This window comes from Oryctolagus cuniculus, chromosome 16 (assembly GCF_051225735.1).
Source record: "Oryctolagus cuniculus isolate XC-2025 breed Fujian yellow rabbit chromosome 16, ASM5122573v1, whole genome shotgun sequence".
Lineage (NCBI taxonomy): Eukaryota > Metazoa > Chordata > Mammalia > Lagomorpha > Leporidae > Oryctolagus > Oryctolagus cuniculus.
In genome coordinates this window covers 5,531,632-5,548,954 of record NC_142882.1, presented here as the reverse complement: position 1 = coordinate 5,548,954, position 17,323 = coordinate 5,531,632, and the positions used below count along the sequence as shown (strand labels likewise).

At 39.0% G+C, this 17,323-nt stretch overlaps 1 protein-coding gene and 1 pseudogene across 1 annotated transcript; one reads left to right on the top strand and one right to left on the bottom strand.

The window, feature by feature from the left end:
- LOC127489202 (vomeronasal type-2 receptor 116-like) overlaps positions 1-3,092 on the bottom strand; it is a 29,859-nt pseudogene extending 26,767 nt beyond the window's left edge.
- Positions 3,093-4,750: 1,658 nt separating this feature from the next.
- LOC149121422 (vomeronasal type-2 receptor 116-like) lies at positions 4,751-12,569 on the top strand. Its single transcript, XM_089316322.1, has 5 exons — positions 4,751-5,023; positions 5,144-5,950; positions 6,642-6,869; positions 7,214-7,337; positions 11,635-12,569. Exons 1-5 carry the CDS (start codon positions 4,823-4,825, stop codon positions 12,567-12,569), a joined length of 2,295 nt encoding a protein of 764 aa, XP_089172448.1. The 5' UTR covers positions 4,751-4,822.
- Positions 12,570-17,323: the final 4,754 nt, after the last annotated feature.

Below are 17,323 nucleotides of genomic sequence, written 5' to 3'. Positions count from 1 at the left end.
TTTCTTGTATAACTGAATAGAAAACAAGCTTCATCAATGTATCAGTAATAAGTTTAACTTGTCAAGAAATTATATTTTCATTTTTAGGCAAGTCACTGAATCCTGTTCGGTATTTTGTTCCTATACTGCATCTCACTTTGCATGTACCCCTAACAAAATCTCCCTAATGGCATCAGAGCAGTGGCTAAGCAATGAAAAATGTGTTTGCCTTAAAATATTAGGCACCACATTTACAGTAATTTGAGTTTAGAAAACTTTTGAGTAGAAAAATAGAGTTCTCATATATGCCCTCTCTACCCCCCTTATTAGATTTACTCCATTGGCAATACCTCACACAGGTATACAAGCACAAATGATTAGTCAGTGTTGATCCTCATTATTGCCTATAGGACATGGTATCCATTTTGTTCACTCTTGTGTTGTGCAGTCTGTGGTTTGGCAAAGGATTAATAGTACCTAGCTGCACTGATGGTGTCCTACATAAGCATCCTGAAAGTCACTTGCATTCAAGAAATACAGGTGTCTGCAGGCATGATCCTGACCTTGGTGTTTGTGGTGGTGGGAATAAAGAGGTGACTTCCAGCTGGTATTCTCTGCCTAGAGTTAAAAGCTATAAATAAGTACTCAAATAATCCCAGGTTCTCATGAGAGTATCAACCAAGGTTGTAGGTGCAAAAACAGATCATCATGGGATTACCTTGGTTAACAGAAACATGGAAGTTTTTTATGTTTCACAACTAAAGATGAAGTGATTAGAAATGCAGAATGGACATATCTAAATTCAGGCTGATTACTGGTTGCACAGTGATTGAAAACCACATGTCCTAGTGGGTATCTCTGTAAACAGGATTGGTTTGGGGTCCATGTGCTATCAAAGTGATTTGTGGCTGCCCAGAACACTGGTTGAGGGAGGCTGCCCTGTTGCACTTTGAGTCATTGTAGTGGGTGACACTGGAGATTTCTGGTCTGAAAGCTTACTGAAAGCCTCACCTGATGCCTCCCTTCATGCCCTCTGATGCAATCCCGGTACATAATTGCCAAAAGTTCATGGAGTGGTTTATTGACAAAGCCCTTGGACCAAATATAACTAACAGGTGTTATGCCCTTGAGTCTTTGTATCCATGGACTTGGAGGAAATCCTGGCACCTGGGTGAAGAGGATGATTCACAAACATGTTTTTCTTCTTGTGTTTTCCACCAGGACAGAAGACCTGAACTGCAGAGCCTCAGGGCAGAAAAGTATCAGATTCCCCCATGGATGAGTGGACAGCTGGTGGAAAGAGGTCAGATGGAGCAGTATTAAAGTGGCTTGTTTCAAGCAATCACACATACACACACACACACACACACACACACACACGCACTGTGTATCCACCTGCATGACCCTGCATGTTCCACTGCTCTTGTATCATAGGGTTTTTCACAGATGTTTCCTTTGATTTTTCTGTTGCTCTTTCTGCAGCTGTTTCCCCTTGTGACTTGTCAGGATAGTACCGACTGCTATTCCCAGATGGAACAGAGATTTTACAAGGATGGAGATATTGAGATTGCTGCTTTTATGCACATTTACACATATGAGGTTCCCATAATCATGAAGAGCTTCAGCAAATATCGCAAATTCAGATGGTAAGTTCTCCTTGCCATAATCATTTTCCATTTATTTACTTATTAGCTACTTGTTATTGGGTCTGCAATTCTATAGGCAAATATGTTCTGTATCCCTGCCCTGTCCATCTTCTGTCCCTCCTAAAAACTGCTGGTAATTGATTTGGGGCATAAAGCAGACATTTCTTTCTGCATGGCACCATGGATGGTTCAGGAAATGTTATCTCATCAGAGAGGGAACCAGAATCTGGTCGGTATCCTCCTATCCTTCCCTGTCTGCTTTCATCAGCTCAGGGGCCTATTGTGCCTCAGTAGCAGATTCTTACAGATTCCATGCACTGAAATGAATGAACTGAGTTACATGAGCTCTTCCACATGTGCTCACACTCTTTTCAGCTGCGTACTAGATTTGGGGCCATGAGAACACTTCATTTCTTCTACATTTGTAAAGGAGAAAAGATTCAAAAAGTTTTTTTTCTATATAAAAGTAATCTCAGGGCAACAGCTTTGCACAAAAATAATAATTATATTTTACTGATGAATATACCCATAAGAATTTCAATGGTTGTAATCTAATACATTTACAGTGTTTCTCTGATTCTGCCTCTTCTGGGCAAAATAGATTTCTTAAGGGGGATTATTCTGTTTCTGCCCCTCTTAAAGATACTTTATTTGTAGCTAAATATAAATGTTTCATATACATGTATAGCATATATAAATTTCATGCCTACAGAATATAGTATCTTGTAGGACAGTGGAATTGTTTGCTTCAAACCTGTTTATGAATGTGCCAATTTTCTAATTTGTTTCTACTGTAAGGCTACAGGAAGTAGGTTGCAGCTGCATAGAACTTTGATAGAAGGTAGGTATTAGGACATAGATCATTTCAGTATCATTAAAGCCAATGGATTTGAGAAGTATAGTTGGTGCCACCAAGGTGATGGAACTGATGAAATATTTTAGGCATTTATCTAAAGATCTCTGCAGAAAAAATCTAATGGATACTAGCTTGGTAGAACAATATTACTCACTTCACATTGATTTTTATAAATTCACCTAATTTGATATGTGCACATGGCATCCAATTCATGAAATATTTATTCATTAGTAGTAGTATTCTCCATGGTTATGTATGCAGCACATCATTTAAGTGTACCCTTAATGATGGAGACCAGGAGATAGTGAATTTCCAGTAGTAGGAAAAGAGGCTATGAATAGAGCTCAAGATCCTCCAAGATGTATGCCATGCAAACTGGAGATCATAATCAAATCTTAATAAACCCAGGGAAAATATCTGTGTTGATGATTCTTGAAAAAATAAGAAATACTGAACTGTCAATAGATTTAGGTGCTATACCTTCCAATGTTAGATTCACCAACTTTAGAATATACAACAGTTACTGATAAACTGTTTTTGGAGATAAAGAACACAGCATAAAAGAGATAAACTCTTACAAATTCCAGTGTGTCCAAGAGCCGTCTAGGCATTTTGGTACAAGGCAGCAGCTGGAGAAAGAAATGAGAGGATGCGGAACAATGGAAGTGTCATAGTAATGAGCAGAGAAACAGATATATGAAATACAAAACTGAATTTTATTTGATTCATAATAATTATTTTCAAATTTCCTCATTCTACAAAGTATGAATGACGTATTTGGATAACAAATATGTATAGAAACTATATATACATAAAACACTATATATATATATAGCTACTGTATGCATGGTTATAGTATACCTATACATAAATATATATAGAGAATACGTATATAATATGCATACATATATACATACTATGTTACAGCAAGAACCAAGAACTGAAAAACTGTCACTTCCTCTGGAGCACACAGTGACCCTTAACAAGCAGTGTGCATGACCTAGTCTATTCATGAGGAATTAACACACAGGACATCAGAAATAAATACAAGGGGCTCCTCATTTGCATTCTTAGTGAAATGTCAGATCCTAGAAAGTAGAAATGCATCATTTTCTTTGCATGGAAGACTATTTATATTCAAAATTGTGGGAAAACTTGAGTGAAGAAGGCCTGTTTGGAGTAAATACTGATATCACTCATAATGAAAAGTAGAAATGCATCATTTCCTTCACATGGAAGGCTATTTATATTCAATATTGTAAGAAAACTTGAGTAAAGAAGGCCTGTTTGGAGTAAATACTGATACCACTCATAGTGATTTACTTTAACATATGTTTAGTGTTCTAAATGCATGACTGGCTTAATTGAAAACCATCAGGTGCCTCATAGCCCAGTGATTCATGTTCACCTAGGGAGTGTTTCCAGCTTCTCTAAAGTGCTCCTCCCTTTTCACTATTTCCCTTCTTTCAAGCTCTGAATTCAATTTTATTTTCTTGGCTTGTGATGCTGGTTGATGGGTAAGTTTAATGGGGAAGAGATTTTTCAGGATCAATTACAGACTCCCATCTACCATTATCAATGCTCGGACATCACCCTTCTTTTCAATCACATAGCCTTCAAGTGAGTTACTCTCTTCCCATTACAACCTGCAGCCTTATGATCGTATGACTGCTATTTCAAGAAGCACTTAATGATGTGGTAAGATGAAGAACCATTGTAGTTTGTGGATGTAGGAAACATTTAGAAGCAGTATTACAGATGATGTGACTTTCCTTGTCATGCTTACTTTGAGAACTGGAGTGTACTTCTAGGTGTGCATGAACTTTAGAGAGGGCATTCCAGAACCTGTTGTAGTATTTACTTTATATATCAAATGCAAACACTTAGAAGAGGTATCTGTTGCCAGCAATGATTAAAATTGATGAGGTATGCATCCAAAAATAAGATCATGTTCTTTGGCTGCATGGACAACCATGTGATAACATGTCCAAGACATTATGATGTAAAAGCAGATCTTATTTTTCAGAATCATTTAGGCTTGGAAACCAGTAAAAGTTGGTAGCAGCTTTGGTTCTGGTGAGGACATGTGTCCTACAATTACAACAGTTCACACTCTGTACTCAGCAAATCTACACATACAGATTAGAACATATGAATGTTTAGCCATGACCAATCCATCTGTCAGAGTAATCACAGAATTGATGATAATTTGGATTGGAGGCTTTTCCCTTAAAGATCCTTGTGCATTTCATGCAGGTTTCAGTCCAAAAACTACCAGTATGCTCTGGCCTTGGTTTTCGCTATTGAGGAGATCAACAAAAACCCCCATCTTTTACCCAACATGACCTTGGGATTTGGTCTCTATAATGTCATGCACAGTCATATGACTGTGATGGAGAACTCCTTCATCTGGCTTGCGGGACTGGAAAAGCACGTTCCTAATTACACATGTAGGAAACAGAGCAAGTCTGTTGCTGTAATTTCAGAAAGCAGCACTGCTGTCCAAATGGGTACCCTGCTGGAACTCTACAAAATTCCACAGGTGAGTGTGTAAATGAAATATCCTAAAAACTGACACTTCCAATATCTGCTTAACTTTTTCAGGAATAATATTTTACACTACAACAATAACCTTACACAGATTTCTTGCCTTTTCCCTTAGCTGACTCTTGGGCCTTTTGAACCTCTTCTGAGTGACAGTGGTCAGTTCCCTTCCCTCTATCAGATGGCACCCAAAGACACTTCTCTGGCCCGTGGCATGGTCTCCTTGATGCTCCATTTTGGGTGGACCTGGGTGGGTTTGGTCACCTCAGACCTCCCAAAAGGTATTAAGTTTATGACTGATTTGAAAGTAGAGTTGCAGAAGAATGGCATCTGTGTAGACTTTGTGGAATTGATCCCAGCCATTGCAGAGTCACAAATTTCATACCAAAATAGTGCTCAAATTCAGATCCTAAAATCATCAGCAAATGTGGTGATTCTTTTCTGTGTCACAGAGTCACTCATAGGCACCAGCTTTCATTCATGGAGGGAGTTAATGATGTGGAAAGTCTGGGTCACCACCTCACAATGGGATTTTGCCAGTTCTGAGAAACCTTTCCTGCTCCACTCATTCCATGGGACCCTCATTTTTTCAGACCACCATAGTGAGATCTCTGGTTTCAAAAACTTTCTTCAGACAGCTAATCCTTCCAAGTACCCAGAAGACTCTATCCTCTCAAGATTCTGGTCACTGGCTTTTAATTGCTCAGTTACTGGGGCATCCTGTAAAACTTTGCAGAACTGTCCACTGAATGCCTCCTTGGAATCATTGCCTCCGCATCATTTTGATATGACCATGAGTGATGGGAGTTACAACATATACAATGCTGTGTATGCTGTGGCCCACAGCATACATGAGATGCTTCTACAAGAGGTAGAAATGCAGCAAGTGAACAATGGGACAAAGGTGGCATTTTCTCCCTGGCAGGTAACTTGGTTTCCATTGTTGACAGGTACTCCTGAAGTGATCCCCTTAAGAGCTTCTGCAGGTGTTCAATCCAAGTAGCTTGGGAACCTTTCTGCAAAACAGAAGATAAAAATGAGCCTCTGCCTGTAATTTGTCATTAGCAAAAGGGCTCCAAGGAAAAGTGGGAAGGTAATTTGGATAAGCATCAATGCTGTGACTTAAAAATATTCTCCAATTCTATCAATTTAATATTGACATGTGAAATACCTAGACTGTGTTATTCCATTTTCAACTTCAGAGGTACGGTAATTATTTTCAGGTCCAAATGTTGCTGAGGATGTTCATCTACAATGAACATAAGGGATCTCATATAATTTGCACAGTTCTTTATTCTAGTAACTCTATTACAGATAGTTGTGCTAGGTACACTGAGAAAATGAGTGTTGGTAGCTTGGACTGCACTGTTGGAAATGGTCTGAATCTCACAGCTAGATATTTTTGACTCCCCTTGTTTTTGTAGAAAAATGAGTGAAATCATACTTACCTTGATGTAGTTCTCATCAGGTTTATTTTTTTTTACTTCAATTCATTGAGTGGCCTTAAACAGGTTCTATTGTTTATTTGTGATTATAGACAAAGAGAGGCTTTCTAACCTGGGTTTGGTGAGTTATCACTTGGGCAGTCTTCATGAGAATATGATGCATTTTTTCAGTTGCACCCATTTCTGAAGAATCTCCAGTTTACCAATCCAGCTGGTGACCTAGTGAATTTGAATCACAAGAGAAATTTGGAAGCTGAATACGACATTCTCAACTTTTGGAATTTTCCATATGGTTTTGGACGTAAGGTTAAAGTAGGACGGTTTTCCCCATATGTTTCACAGAGTGAACAGTTGTCTCTCTCTGAGAATTTGATAGAGTGGGCCACAGGAATTACAGAGGTAAGTTGGACTGATCATAAGGTTCATATGACACATTGTTACACCCCAACTGCTAAGGGAGTATGTGCAGGATGGCTTATTAAAAAGACACTTAGAGACATTAAACCACTCCCCTTCCAATCCAAATACTTTCTTATGTTTTTAGTGTCTGAGGATGGACAGTACACACACATTTCCCACCACGTCTTTTGAATCTATTTAAGAAAATCAAATTGAATGTTGTCATTGTGTCAGAAACAGGTGTTTACAGTTTAAGTGAATAAGTTTGCAGGACTTGAAAACCCTCTACTTGGAACTTAAGTAATAGTCTGAACTGTGACCAACACTCATCTGATTTTTCTCAGACTCCATCCTCGGTATGCAGTGTGAGTTGCAGCCCTGGATTCAGGAAAACCCCTCTTGAGGGAAAGCCTGCCTGTTGTTTTGATTGCATACCTTGTCCTGAGAATGAGATTTCCAATCAGACAGGTAAGTCAGTGCCTGCCTCTTGGAGAAGTTACCACCTGTTTCTTAAATTGTCAACTTATCCATGCAAAGAAAAAGAGGAGGAATATGACTTCTGAGAATACTCTTCCCACCTTCAGGTAGAAATTAATCCCTATAATCAATAATAATCCACAAAAGGATAAAACTTTCCACAATACACTCTCTGTATTACTTTTGAAAGCATATAAAAGACTGAATGTCTCTGAAATGCTGACCATGTTGGAGTTCAGGATGATATGCATATGGTAAAAAATGAATAGAGATCAAGATTGGAGAATAATCACCCCATAAAACAGTGTGGCATTTCTAAGATTTATTGCATGAATCAGAGCTACGCTATCACATGTATCATAAAGATTTTCCAGTTTTTGCTTGTGTTGTATGAGTAGTTATTTGTACCATATATTTAGTATCATTCTAATTTTTTGAAACTTATTATTGATATTGAAGGGTTCTGGCAACAGAGTATAGTCCATGGAAGTAGTGTGATGTATGTGCTCATTCAGTGTAGGAAAACTCATGTCTGAGTTCTTTGTGCTTGTATAAGTAAAAATGCTGTCACCAAATTCAAGTGTAGCATGCTTGGAGTGAGAAAGTGCAACTCTAAACAAACTGTGTGTTATATGAAAAACTATCTTAGATCATACAGCATATCATCCTGAGGATAATACACATCAAATATCATAAATGGGGCTAAACTAGCCTTTGACAAAAGTCATTGCTGCTCAAAATATAAATCTTCAAGAACCTTCTTATGCTTACATATGTACACACATTTATAAAATTCATATCAAAAGAACACAAGCTGACATATACAGTAATAAGTATGCATAGTGGACCTGGCACTGTGGCACAGTGGGTTTAAGCCCTGGCCTGGAGCACGAGCATCCCATATGGGTGCCTGTTCTAGTTCCAGCTGCTCCTCTTCTGATCAAGCTCTCTGCTGTGGCCTGGGATAGCAGTAGAAGATGGCCCATGTCTTTGGGTCAATGCACACACATGAGAGACTCTGAAGAATCTCCTGTCTTCAGGTCAGCACAGCTCTGGCTGCTGCAGCCATCTGGGGAGTGAACCAGCAGATGGAAGACCTCACTCTGTCTCTACCGCCCTCTGTAACGCTGTCTTTAAAAAAAAATAAGTATGCATACCAAGGTAGGTCAATGACTGCAAATTCAGCACAAGCCCTTGAAGGTAAAATGTGGACATTATAAGGAAACTGAAGTAAGTAGACATTGGAAAAATTTAAAGTTTGTGATCATAAACAAAAAAGATTTATGGATATCAGCACGATGGAACAGTGTGAACAATAAGATTACTGTGTGTTTGTGTGTGTGTATGTGTGTCTATACACAAAGAGAACTGTATATGTCTATTTAAATATAAAATACTAATATTAGAGCTTATTAATAATTTAATTCTGATACATTGAAAAATATAGAATAAATTCAGATATTTCCAGATAGAAATATTATGAAATATGTTGAGCAATATTTGAAAAATCCAAATATCCTCACAGTTATTAAAATAATTCCCAATACTTGAATTGTGATAAACAATTTTCGTATGAACTCCTTTCTCAACTCCTATAGAGAACAGGAAAATATAAAATTCTGTTTCTTCTATGGGAACGTCTCAAGTTGATGGATAAAATACTGCCAGATATTTCAGCAGAATGAAATTGTAAGACACTGTTTTTGAAATAAATTCATACATTTGAAATCTCAAACAATGTAAATCCAACAGTATTTTTTAAATAGGCTACATCTTGCACAAAGAGTTTCATAAAGTCTAATTCAGTTTATAGTACATAAAAAATGTAAAAATAATTAGCATAACTGAAGAAAAATAGGTAATAAAATCTAAGTGATCTATGAATTGTAAACAAAGAACAAAACCACTCAAACATGACAAAAAGTTGGATTAGCTTTCAGTCCTAAAGTGAATTTTAGAATGCTAAAAAACATGGAAATTACAGTTGAAGATTGGATACAAAGTTGATGAAAGAATGCAACTTATACAGAAAAATTACCCAGGAGGTTCGGCTCCATGCATATTGACAAAAAAGAATGACATTCAACTTACTGAAAAGGAAGATATAAAAGTGGCATCATTTAAAGTGATATTGGGATGGTGTATTGAAATCAGTGAATCGGTAATTGAATTAAGTAGTGCTGGTATACCAAATTGGACAAAGCAGTTACTTTTCCTTACCAATTCTGGAAAACAAAGCTACAAAAGATGGCACATGTAATGTCTAAAAAGTATGAACTATCCAAAAGAAAGACTAACTAAATATTGAAAGAAACCTGCAAGTTGAGACATCAGTCTTCAATGGAACAATATATTGAACATAAGAGGATACAGACAGGACTGGAGATAAAATTCATGTTTAAGGATAAAAAGACAGGAAAGTGGAAATATGCAAGTAAGTTTCAAACTGATCTACAGACTGACTTTGATTACAGGCAGCATCCTAGTGTGTTCTTTGATGAAAACGTTCAAGGGTGGCAACTAATCCAGCTGGTATCAAGTGTACAGCTCTTTTGTGTTTCTCTAGAACCTGACCATTTGCCTTGTAATGTGGTTTGTCAATCAGTGCTTTCCCCTATCATGACATAATCCAGATTTTACCTTAAAGAGATATGTTTTAGTGAGATTGCTAGGTGATTTCTGTGCAACCCAAATTCACAAAGTATATCTCCCAGTCCATGATATTAAGAATGGGAACCTAGGGCCGGTGCAGTGGTATAGTAGGTTAAGCCTCTGGCAGGGATGGTAGCATCCCTGTTGGTCAGCAGTTTCAGTCCCAGCTGCTACACTTCTAATGCAGCTCTCTCCTGATGCTTGGGAAAGCAGCTGAAGATGGCCCAAGTTTCAGAGCTCACACCAATACAGGAAGCCCAGAAGACGCTCCCAGTTACTGGCTTCAAAACATACAAGGTCCAGCTATTAATGTCTTTTGGGTGTAAGATCTCTCCCCTCCTCTTTTTACCTCTTTCTCTTTCTCCCTGTCTCTTTCTACCTGTCCCCCTCTCCTTCTTTCTCTCTCTCTCTCCATTCTGCTTCTCCTCCTCTTTCTGAAACTCTGACTTTCATGTTAATTATAAATAAATGAGTACTCATTAAAACAAAGACTGCAACCATTGGGTGGTTGAATAGGCCATGAGAGTACAGAGGAAATAACACCATTAAAAGAAGGGCTCATTTCAGGCATGGAAAGCCATGACTCTGCAGCAAAAAATAGACTACATGGAGGATCTCTTGAGACCTCTGTTGAAAGGAAAGGTCATCAAAAAGGGATGTACTCTTCTCTGAAGAGAGGAGAGAGCAACCACTTTGCATATGGCCCTGTCCAAATACTGATGGAGCCTCTGGTCACAAAAGGCTTTCATAGCCTTGGCAGGTCATGGCAAGAGCCTCGGGTGATCACTGACATCATGCATACATAAACATGTTAATTGTTAAAGTAACAACAGAGGTCACTGTTTACTTAGTCCCCATGTAGGACCTCTGTCCCTAATGAGTTGTACTATGAGAATCAACTGCAAAATTTGTCCCCAAACTGTGCCCTATATGTGGTCTGTGTGTGTGGATACCAACTGTTGAAATCTATGCTTAACATGGAGTTGGTCCTCTGTATTTAAAATCAAACTAAAAATGAACCATAATGAAGAAGGAGATGGTAGAGGAAGAGGAAGAAGGAGGTGTGATGGGAGTTGGGGTGGGAGGGTGGAAATAGGGAAAAGAACCCCTATATTCCTAAAGGTGAATGTATGAAAAATGCAATCATTAAATAAAAACTTAAAAACTGAGGGCTGCTGCTTGCTCTTGTCAAAATGAGCATGCATCAGAATGTGCCCTGTATAAGGGCAGAGTAGCCCTCACCACACATGGAACCCTCTGGCACCTTGATCATCAGTTCCCAATCCAAAGTAATAATGAAGAATGAATTTGTCTTGTTAAAATAACACAGGCTAAGGTATGTTTTTAAAGCACCATGAATAGGTTCAAAGAGTAGCCCTTAGGGCTTGGTTAGGAGAAAAAGAGAATGTACTCATCATTATGAAAGGTACTTAGAAAGACAAAGTGTTAACTCTGGCTAACATGAGGAAGATGGACATAAATAATTGCCAGTAATTTTATATGTCATTTTTATATTCTGTTTTTCACATTAAATAAGGACTATTTGCCTAAACTAGCTATGTTGGGTATTCTAGAATGTACTTGTGAATCAGGAATAACTGAACTTGGGATGATGTTATTGTACATTTCTCACCAGATATGGACCAATGTGTGAACTGTCCAGATCTTCAGTATGCCAACACAGAGCGAGACCAGTGCTTCTACAAAAAAGTGACTTTTTTGTCTTTTGAAGAGCCCCTGGGGATGACCCTGGTCTGCACAGCTCTGTGCTTCTCTGTCCTCACTGCTGTGGTTCTTGGGGTCTTTGTGAAGCACCGAGACACTCCCATAGTCAAGGCCAACAATCGTTGTCTCAGCTACATCCTGCTCATCGCCCTCATCTTCTGCTTCCTCTGCTCCTTACTGTTTATTGGTCATCCCAACACAACCACCTGTGTCCTCCAGCAGACCACGTTTGGAGTGGTGTTCACCGTGGCTGTTTCCACTGTGCTGGCCAAAACTATCACTGTGCTTCTGGCCTTCAAGTTCACTGCCCCAGGGGGAAGGATGAGACACTGGCTGCTATCAGGGGTACCTAACTCCATTATTCCCATCTGCTCCCTGATCCAACTGGTTCTCTGTGCCATCTGGCTTGGGACTTCTCCTCCCTTTGTTGACACAGATGCCTACTCTGAGCATGGCCACATCATCCTGGTGTGCAACAAGGGCTCTGTCATTGCCTTCTACTGTGTCCTGGGCTACCTGGGTTCCTTGGCCTTGGCAAGCTTCACTGTGGCTTTCCTAGCCAGGAATCTGCCTGACACCTTCAATGAAGCCAAGTTCCTGACATTCAGCATGCTGGTGTTCTGCAGTGTCTGGGTGACCTTCCTGCCTGTCTACCACAGCACCAAGGGGAAGGTCATGGTGGCCGTGGAGGTCTTCTCCATCTTGTCCTCTGGTGCAGGTCTCCTAGGCTGCATCTTTGTCCCCAAGTGCTACATTATTCTCCTAAGACCTGAGAAGAATGCTTTGAAAGGATTAAGAGACAGAATAGTTTCCAAGGAAACAAATGTTCTCAGGTTTAGCTCTTAATGCTCTCACAGTTTTCAGTTGTTAGAGACTAAGATTTACAAAACCAATTTTGCATTGTGATGTTATAAAATAACTTGCAGAATGTAACCTTCTTGTGAACAGTTCATGCTTCCCTTAAAATGTTTTTGTTCTGATGCACCAATTCACAGAAAAGAAAGGGAGAGTTTTAGCAACCTTCCATCTGGTGATAGATACTGAATATATCTGCTGTGGCCCAGTGCTGGTTCATCCAAAGCAAGATCATTTCAGTTGTCCATTGGAGTGTCAGCATCTTAGGCCATCTTCTACTGCTTTTTCTGGATCATTAACAGGGAGCTGGATTCCAAGTGGAACAGCCAGGATTTGAACTGTCACCCACATGTGATGTCATAGTTACAAGTGGTGGTTATATCCACTACACCCTCATGCTGATCGCAATCCTCCTTTCTTCAAAAATAATACTGTGTATAAATTTCTTAGCCTGTGTTTCATGTTCACAAACACAAACTAATCTCAGATCAAGGCTCTCCTTGAAGCTTTTTATTTCGGTGTTTTCATTGTCACCTGGTGGACATTGCATTATTCATATTTTAATAAAATGAGTTACATGTTTGCTATTTTTTAAGATTTATTCATTTATTTGAAAGAGTTTACATAGACAGAGGAGAGGCAGAAGGAGAGAGGTCTCCCATCTATTCAGTTCACTTCCCTATTAGCCACATTGGACAGAGCTGCACTGATCTGAAGCCAGGAGCCAGGGGTTCCTGGTGCAGGGTCCTAGAGACTTGGGCCATTTTCTGCTGCTTTGCCAGGCCATAGCAGAGAGCTGGATGAGAAATGGAGCAACAGGTCTCGAACCGGCCCCCATATGGCATGCTGGATCTTCAGGCCAGGGTGCTAACCTGCAGTGTCACAGTGTCTGCCCCTGTTTGTTGTTTTTATTCATTCATTAGTGTGTTTATTCATTCATTATTCATTTACTATTAAAGTTGGCTTTATAATATATTTGGAGTATTTCAGTGGAAATATTAGACATGTTAAATCATTTTAATGTGTATAATGCATTTTCCTGGAACTTCTTAATTTTATACCATTTCATATGGATTTCAAATGATGTGATAATCATACACCAAGTTTTCATCATACATAGAAGAGATTATGCAGACTTCTTTTCCATCTGCTCATTTCTGTTCATTATTGATTTGGCTTTAGATTTACTTTTGCCAATACCAGAAAAAAGAAAGTGATTTTACATCTCGACCTGAAAATAATTCAAAAGAAAGTAACAATTTTAAACTGATCTAATGACATTTGGACCTTTCACTCTACTCTGCAACTATTATCTTTGTCATATTTTAAAATATTTTCATCACTTCAAATCAGGTTCCTTATCCATTAATGATCACTCTCAGTTACTTGTCTTGCCAGTTACACAACCAGCAATCTGTTCCTGTTTCTGTGGATTTAATGGTCCTGAGTGCTTCATACAAATGAAATATTGGACTCAGTGGATTTAGGTAACCTTTCATTTTGCATGGTGTTTTCAAGGGGCCTCCACATTATTGCAGGTATTTACATTTTTTATGACAAAATAATTCCTTGTAGGAATTCATTATTACAAAAGACACGATTTCTTTTTTTACTGCTAATTAATATTCTTAGGGTATATATACCATGGTTTCTTTATCCACTCATCAGTTGATGGATATCCAGGTTGATTCCATACTTAGCTATATTGAATGGAGGTGCAATGAACATGGGGGTACAGATGACCCTTTTCATGCTGATTTCATTTTGTTTGGGTTAATTCCTAGGAGACAGTTGGCTGGGTCATATGGCAGATCTCTTTTCAGCTCTCAGAGATTTCCATACTGTCTTCCACAATGAATGCATCAGTTGACATTCCTACCACCTGTGGATTAGGGTACCTTTTCACACAAATCTTCTCCAGCATAGGTTGGTTGTTGATTTCTGTATGAAAGCCATTCTGACGGGTGAGGTGAAACCTGATTGTGGTTTTGATTTCATTTCCCTGATGGCTAGTGGTTCTGAACATTTTTTTTTCAAGTGCTTTTGGCCATTTCAGTTTCTTCTTTTTTAAAAATGAGTGTTGAAGTAGTTTTCCATTTCTTAACTGGATGTTTAGTTTGTTGCTGTTTTGCTTCTATTGCTTTGCTTTTACAGGGAACTGGATCAGATGTGAAGCAGCCAGGATTCAAGCCATTGACATATGGGATGCCAGCACTGCTTGTAGAAACTTACTATACTACACCACAGCCCACCTCCAGTTTCCATTATTTTTTATTTTTATTTTATTTTATATGGTTTTTATTTAATAAATACAAATTTTTATATATACAGCTTTTAGGGTTATAGTGTTTCTTGTGCCCTTTCCCACCCTCCCACCTGTACTCTTGGTCCCTTTCCCATTCATTTTCTATTAAGATTCTTTGCACCCAGACAGACACACACAATATGAAGCACAGTTTGAAGACAAGTTTTCCCTTTAATTTTTGTATTACAACACATTAAGGACAGAGGCATGGGGAGCAAGTGCACAGTAACTCCTGTTGTTGATTTAACAACTGACACTCTTAGCTATGACATCAGTGATCACCTGAGGCTCTAAACATGAGCTTCCAAGGCTTTGGAAGCCTTTTGAATTCACAAACTCCGTCAGTTTTTTATTCAGGGGCATATGTGAAGTGGAAGTTCTGTCCTCCCTTCAGGATAAAGTACATCCTTCTTTGATCGCTCTTTCTTTCCACTGGGGTCTCACTCACAGAGATCCTTCATGAAGAACCATTTTTACCACTATGTCTTGACTTTCCATGCCTGAAATTCTCTCATCATGTTTTCAGTCAGCCCTCAGGGGCTGATTCTGAGGTCAGAGTGCTGTTTAGGGTGTTTGTCATTCTATGTGTCTGCTGTGTGGACTGCTTCCCATGTTGGAACTTTCTCTTCTTTGTAATTCTGTCTATTGTTGTTATCAGGCACTTGGTCTTTTTTTAACTTTCATTTAATGAATATGAATTTCCAAAGTACAGCTTATGGATTACAATGGCTTCCCCCCCATATCTTCCCTCCCACCCACAACCCTCCCCTTTCCCTCTCCCTCTCCCCTAGAATTTACATCAAGATTCATTTTCAATTCTCTTTATATACAGAAGTTCAGTTTAGTATATATTAAATGAAGATTTCAACAGTTTGCACCCACATAGAAACACCAAGGGAAAAATATTGTTAGGCTACTGTTATAGCATTAAATCACAATGTACAGCACATTAAGGACAGAGATCCTACATGAGGAGTAAGTCCCAAAGGGACAAATATCATATGTTCTCCCTGATCGGTGACAACTAACTGAGCACCAAAAATGAAACCTGTTAAAGTGAAATGAACACTATGAGAAACGGTGACTTGATCAGCCCTTGCCCTAACTGTTGATGAACAACTTAATACATTAACCCTCTTAGGTTTTTTTTGTTTGTTTGTTTGTTCTACTTAATACTTTTGGTTGAATACTGTAATCAATACACAGTTATCCTTAAGCGTTGAAACTTAACTGAAAAGTGATCACTGTTAAATATAAGAGTGGGAATAAGAGAGGGAAGAGATGTGCAATTCGGGACATGCTCAAGCTGACTTACCTCAAACGGTAGAGTTAGGCACTTGGTCTTATTTATGTGATCCCTTTGTCTGATGTTCCTATGTATATGACCAATCCATATTTAATATGATCACTTTTACACATAAGATGGGAACAGAGCCACCCAGCTAAATGGGATTTGGAGTCCATGGAACATTTTTAGCTTCACCATTAGGGGTAGGTCTGTGTGAATGTGTGCTGATCTGTACAGCTCCTCCCTCTTTCATTCCCATTCTTATTTTTAACTGGAATCTATTTTCAATTGATAATACATTTATGATTAATTCTAGGTTAAGTAAGGAGTTTAGCAAATGGCATTAAGTAGGGAAGAAAAAAAGAATGAAGTAATAGATAAAGTGAAATAATAAAGTGCTCCTCAACATTCAAACCAAGGGCTGTTCAAGTAATCGCTTCTCATAGTGTCTATTTCACTTCTACAGGTTTCCTTTTGGGTGCTCTGTTAGCTGTCACAGATCAGGGAGAAGATATGATATTTGTCCCTTTGGGACTGGCTTATTTCACTAAGTATGATATTTTCCAGATTCATCCATTTAGTTGTAAATGAACAAATTTCATTCTTTTAAACTGCTGATAGTTTTCCATATAGTACATATCCCATAGATTCTTTCTGTTTTTTTTTTTGGGGGGGGGACAGGCAGAGTGGACAGTGAGAGAGACAGAGAGAAAGGTCTTCGTTTTCCATTGCTTCACCCCCCCTAGTGGCCACTGCAGCTGGAGTGGTGTGGCCGGTGCTCCGTGCTGTTCTGAAGTCAGGAGCCAGGTGCTTCTCCTTGTCTCCCATGCGGGTGCAGGGCCCAAGCACTTAGGCCATCCTCCACTGTACTCTGGGTTCACAGCAGATAACTGTACTGGAAGAGAAGCAACCAGGACAGAATCCAGTGCCCTGAGTGGGACTAGTACCCAGGTTGTTGGCACCGCAGGTGGAGGATTAGCCTAGTGAGCTGTGTCTCTGGCTCCGTAGTTTCTTTATCTGGTCTTTGGTTAATGGGCATTAGGTTGATTCCATATCTTGGCTACTGTGAATTGAACTACAATAAACATACAGGTGCAGATGTCTCTTATTTGCTGATTTCATTTCCTTTGGGGACATTCCCAGGAGCGGGAT

Excerpts from the sequence above, each read along its gene's own strand:
- LOC149121422 (XM_089316322.1), top strand. The coding sequence starts at position 4,823 with ATGACCTTGGGATTTGGTCTCTATAATGTCATGCACAGTCATATGACT. Across the intron at positions 6,870-7,213 it reads GGGCCACAGGAATTACAGAG|ACTCCATCCTCGGTATGCAG; the intron begins GTAAGTTGGACT and ends GATTTTTCTCAG. Across the intron at positions 7,338-11,634 it reads TGAGATTTCCAATCAGACAG|ATATGGACCAATGTGTGAAC; the intron begins GTAAGTCAGTGC and ends ATTTCTCACCAG.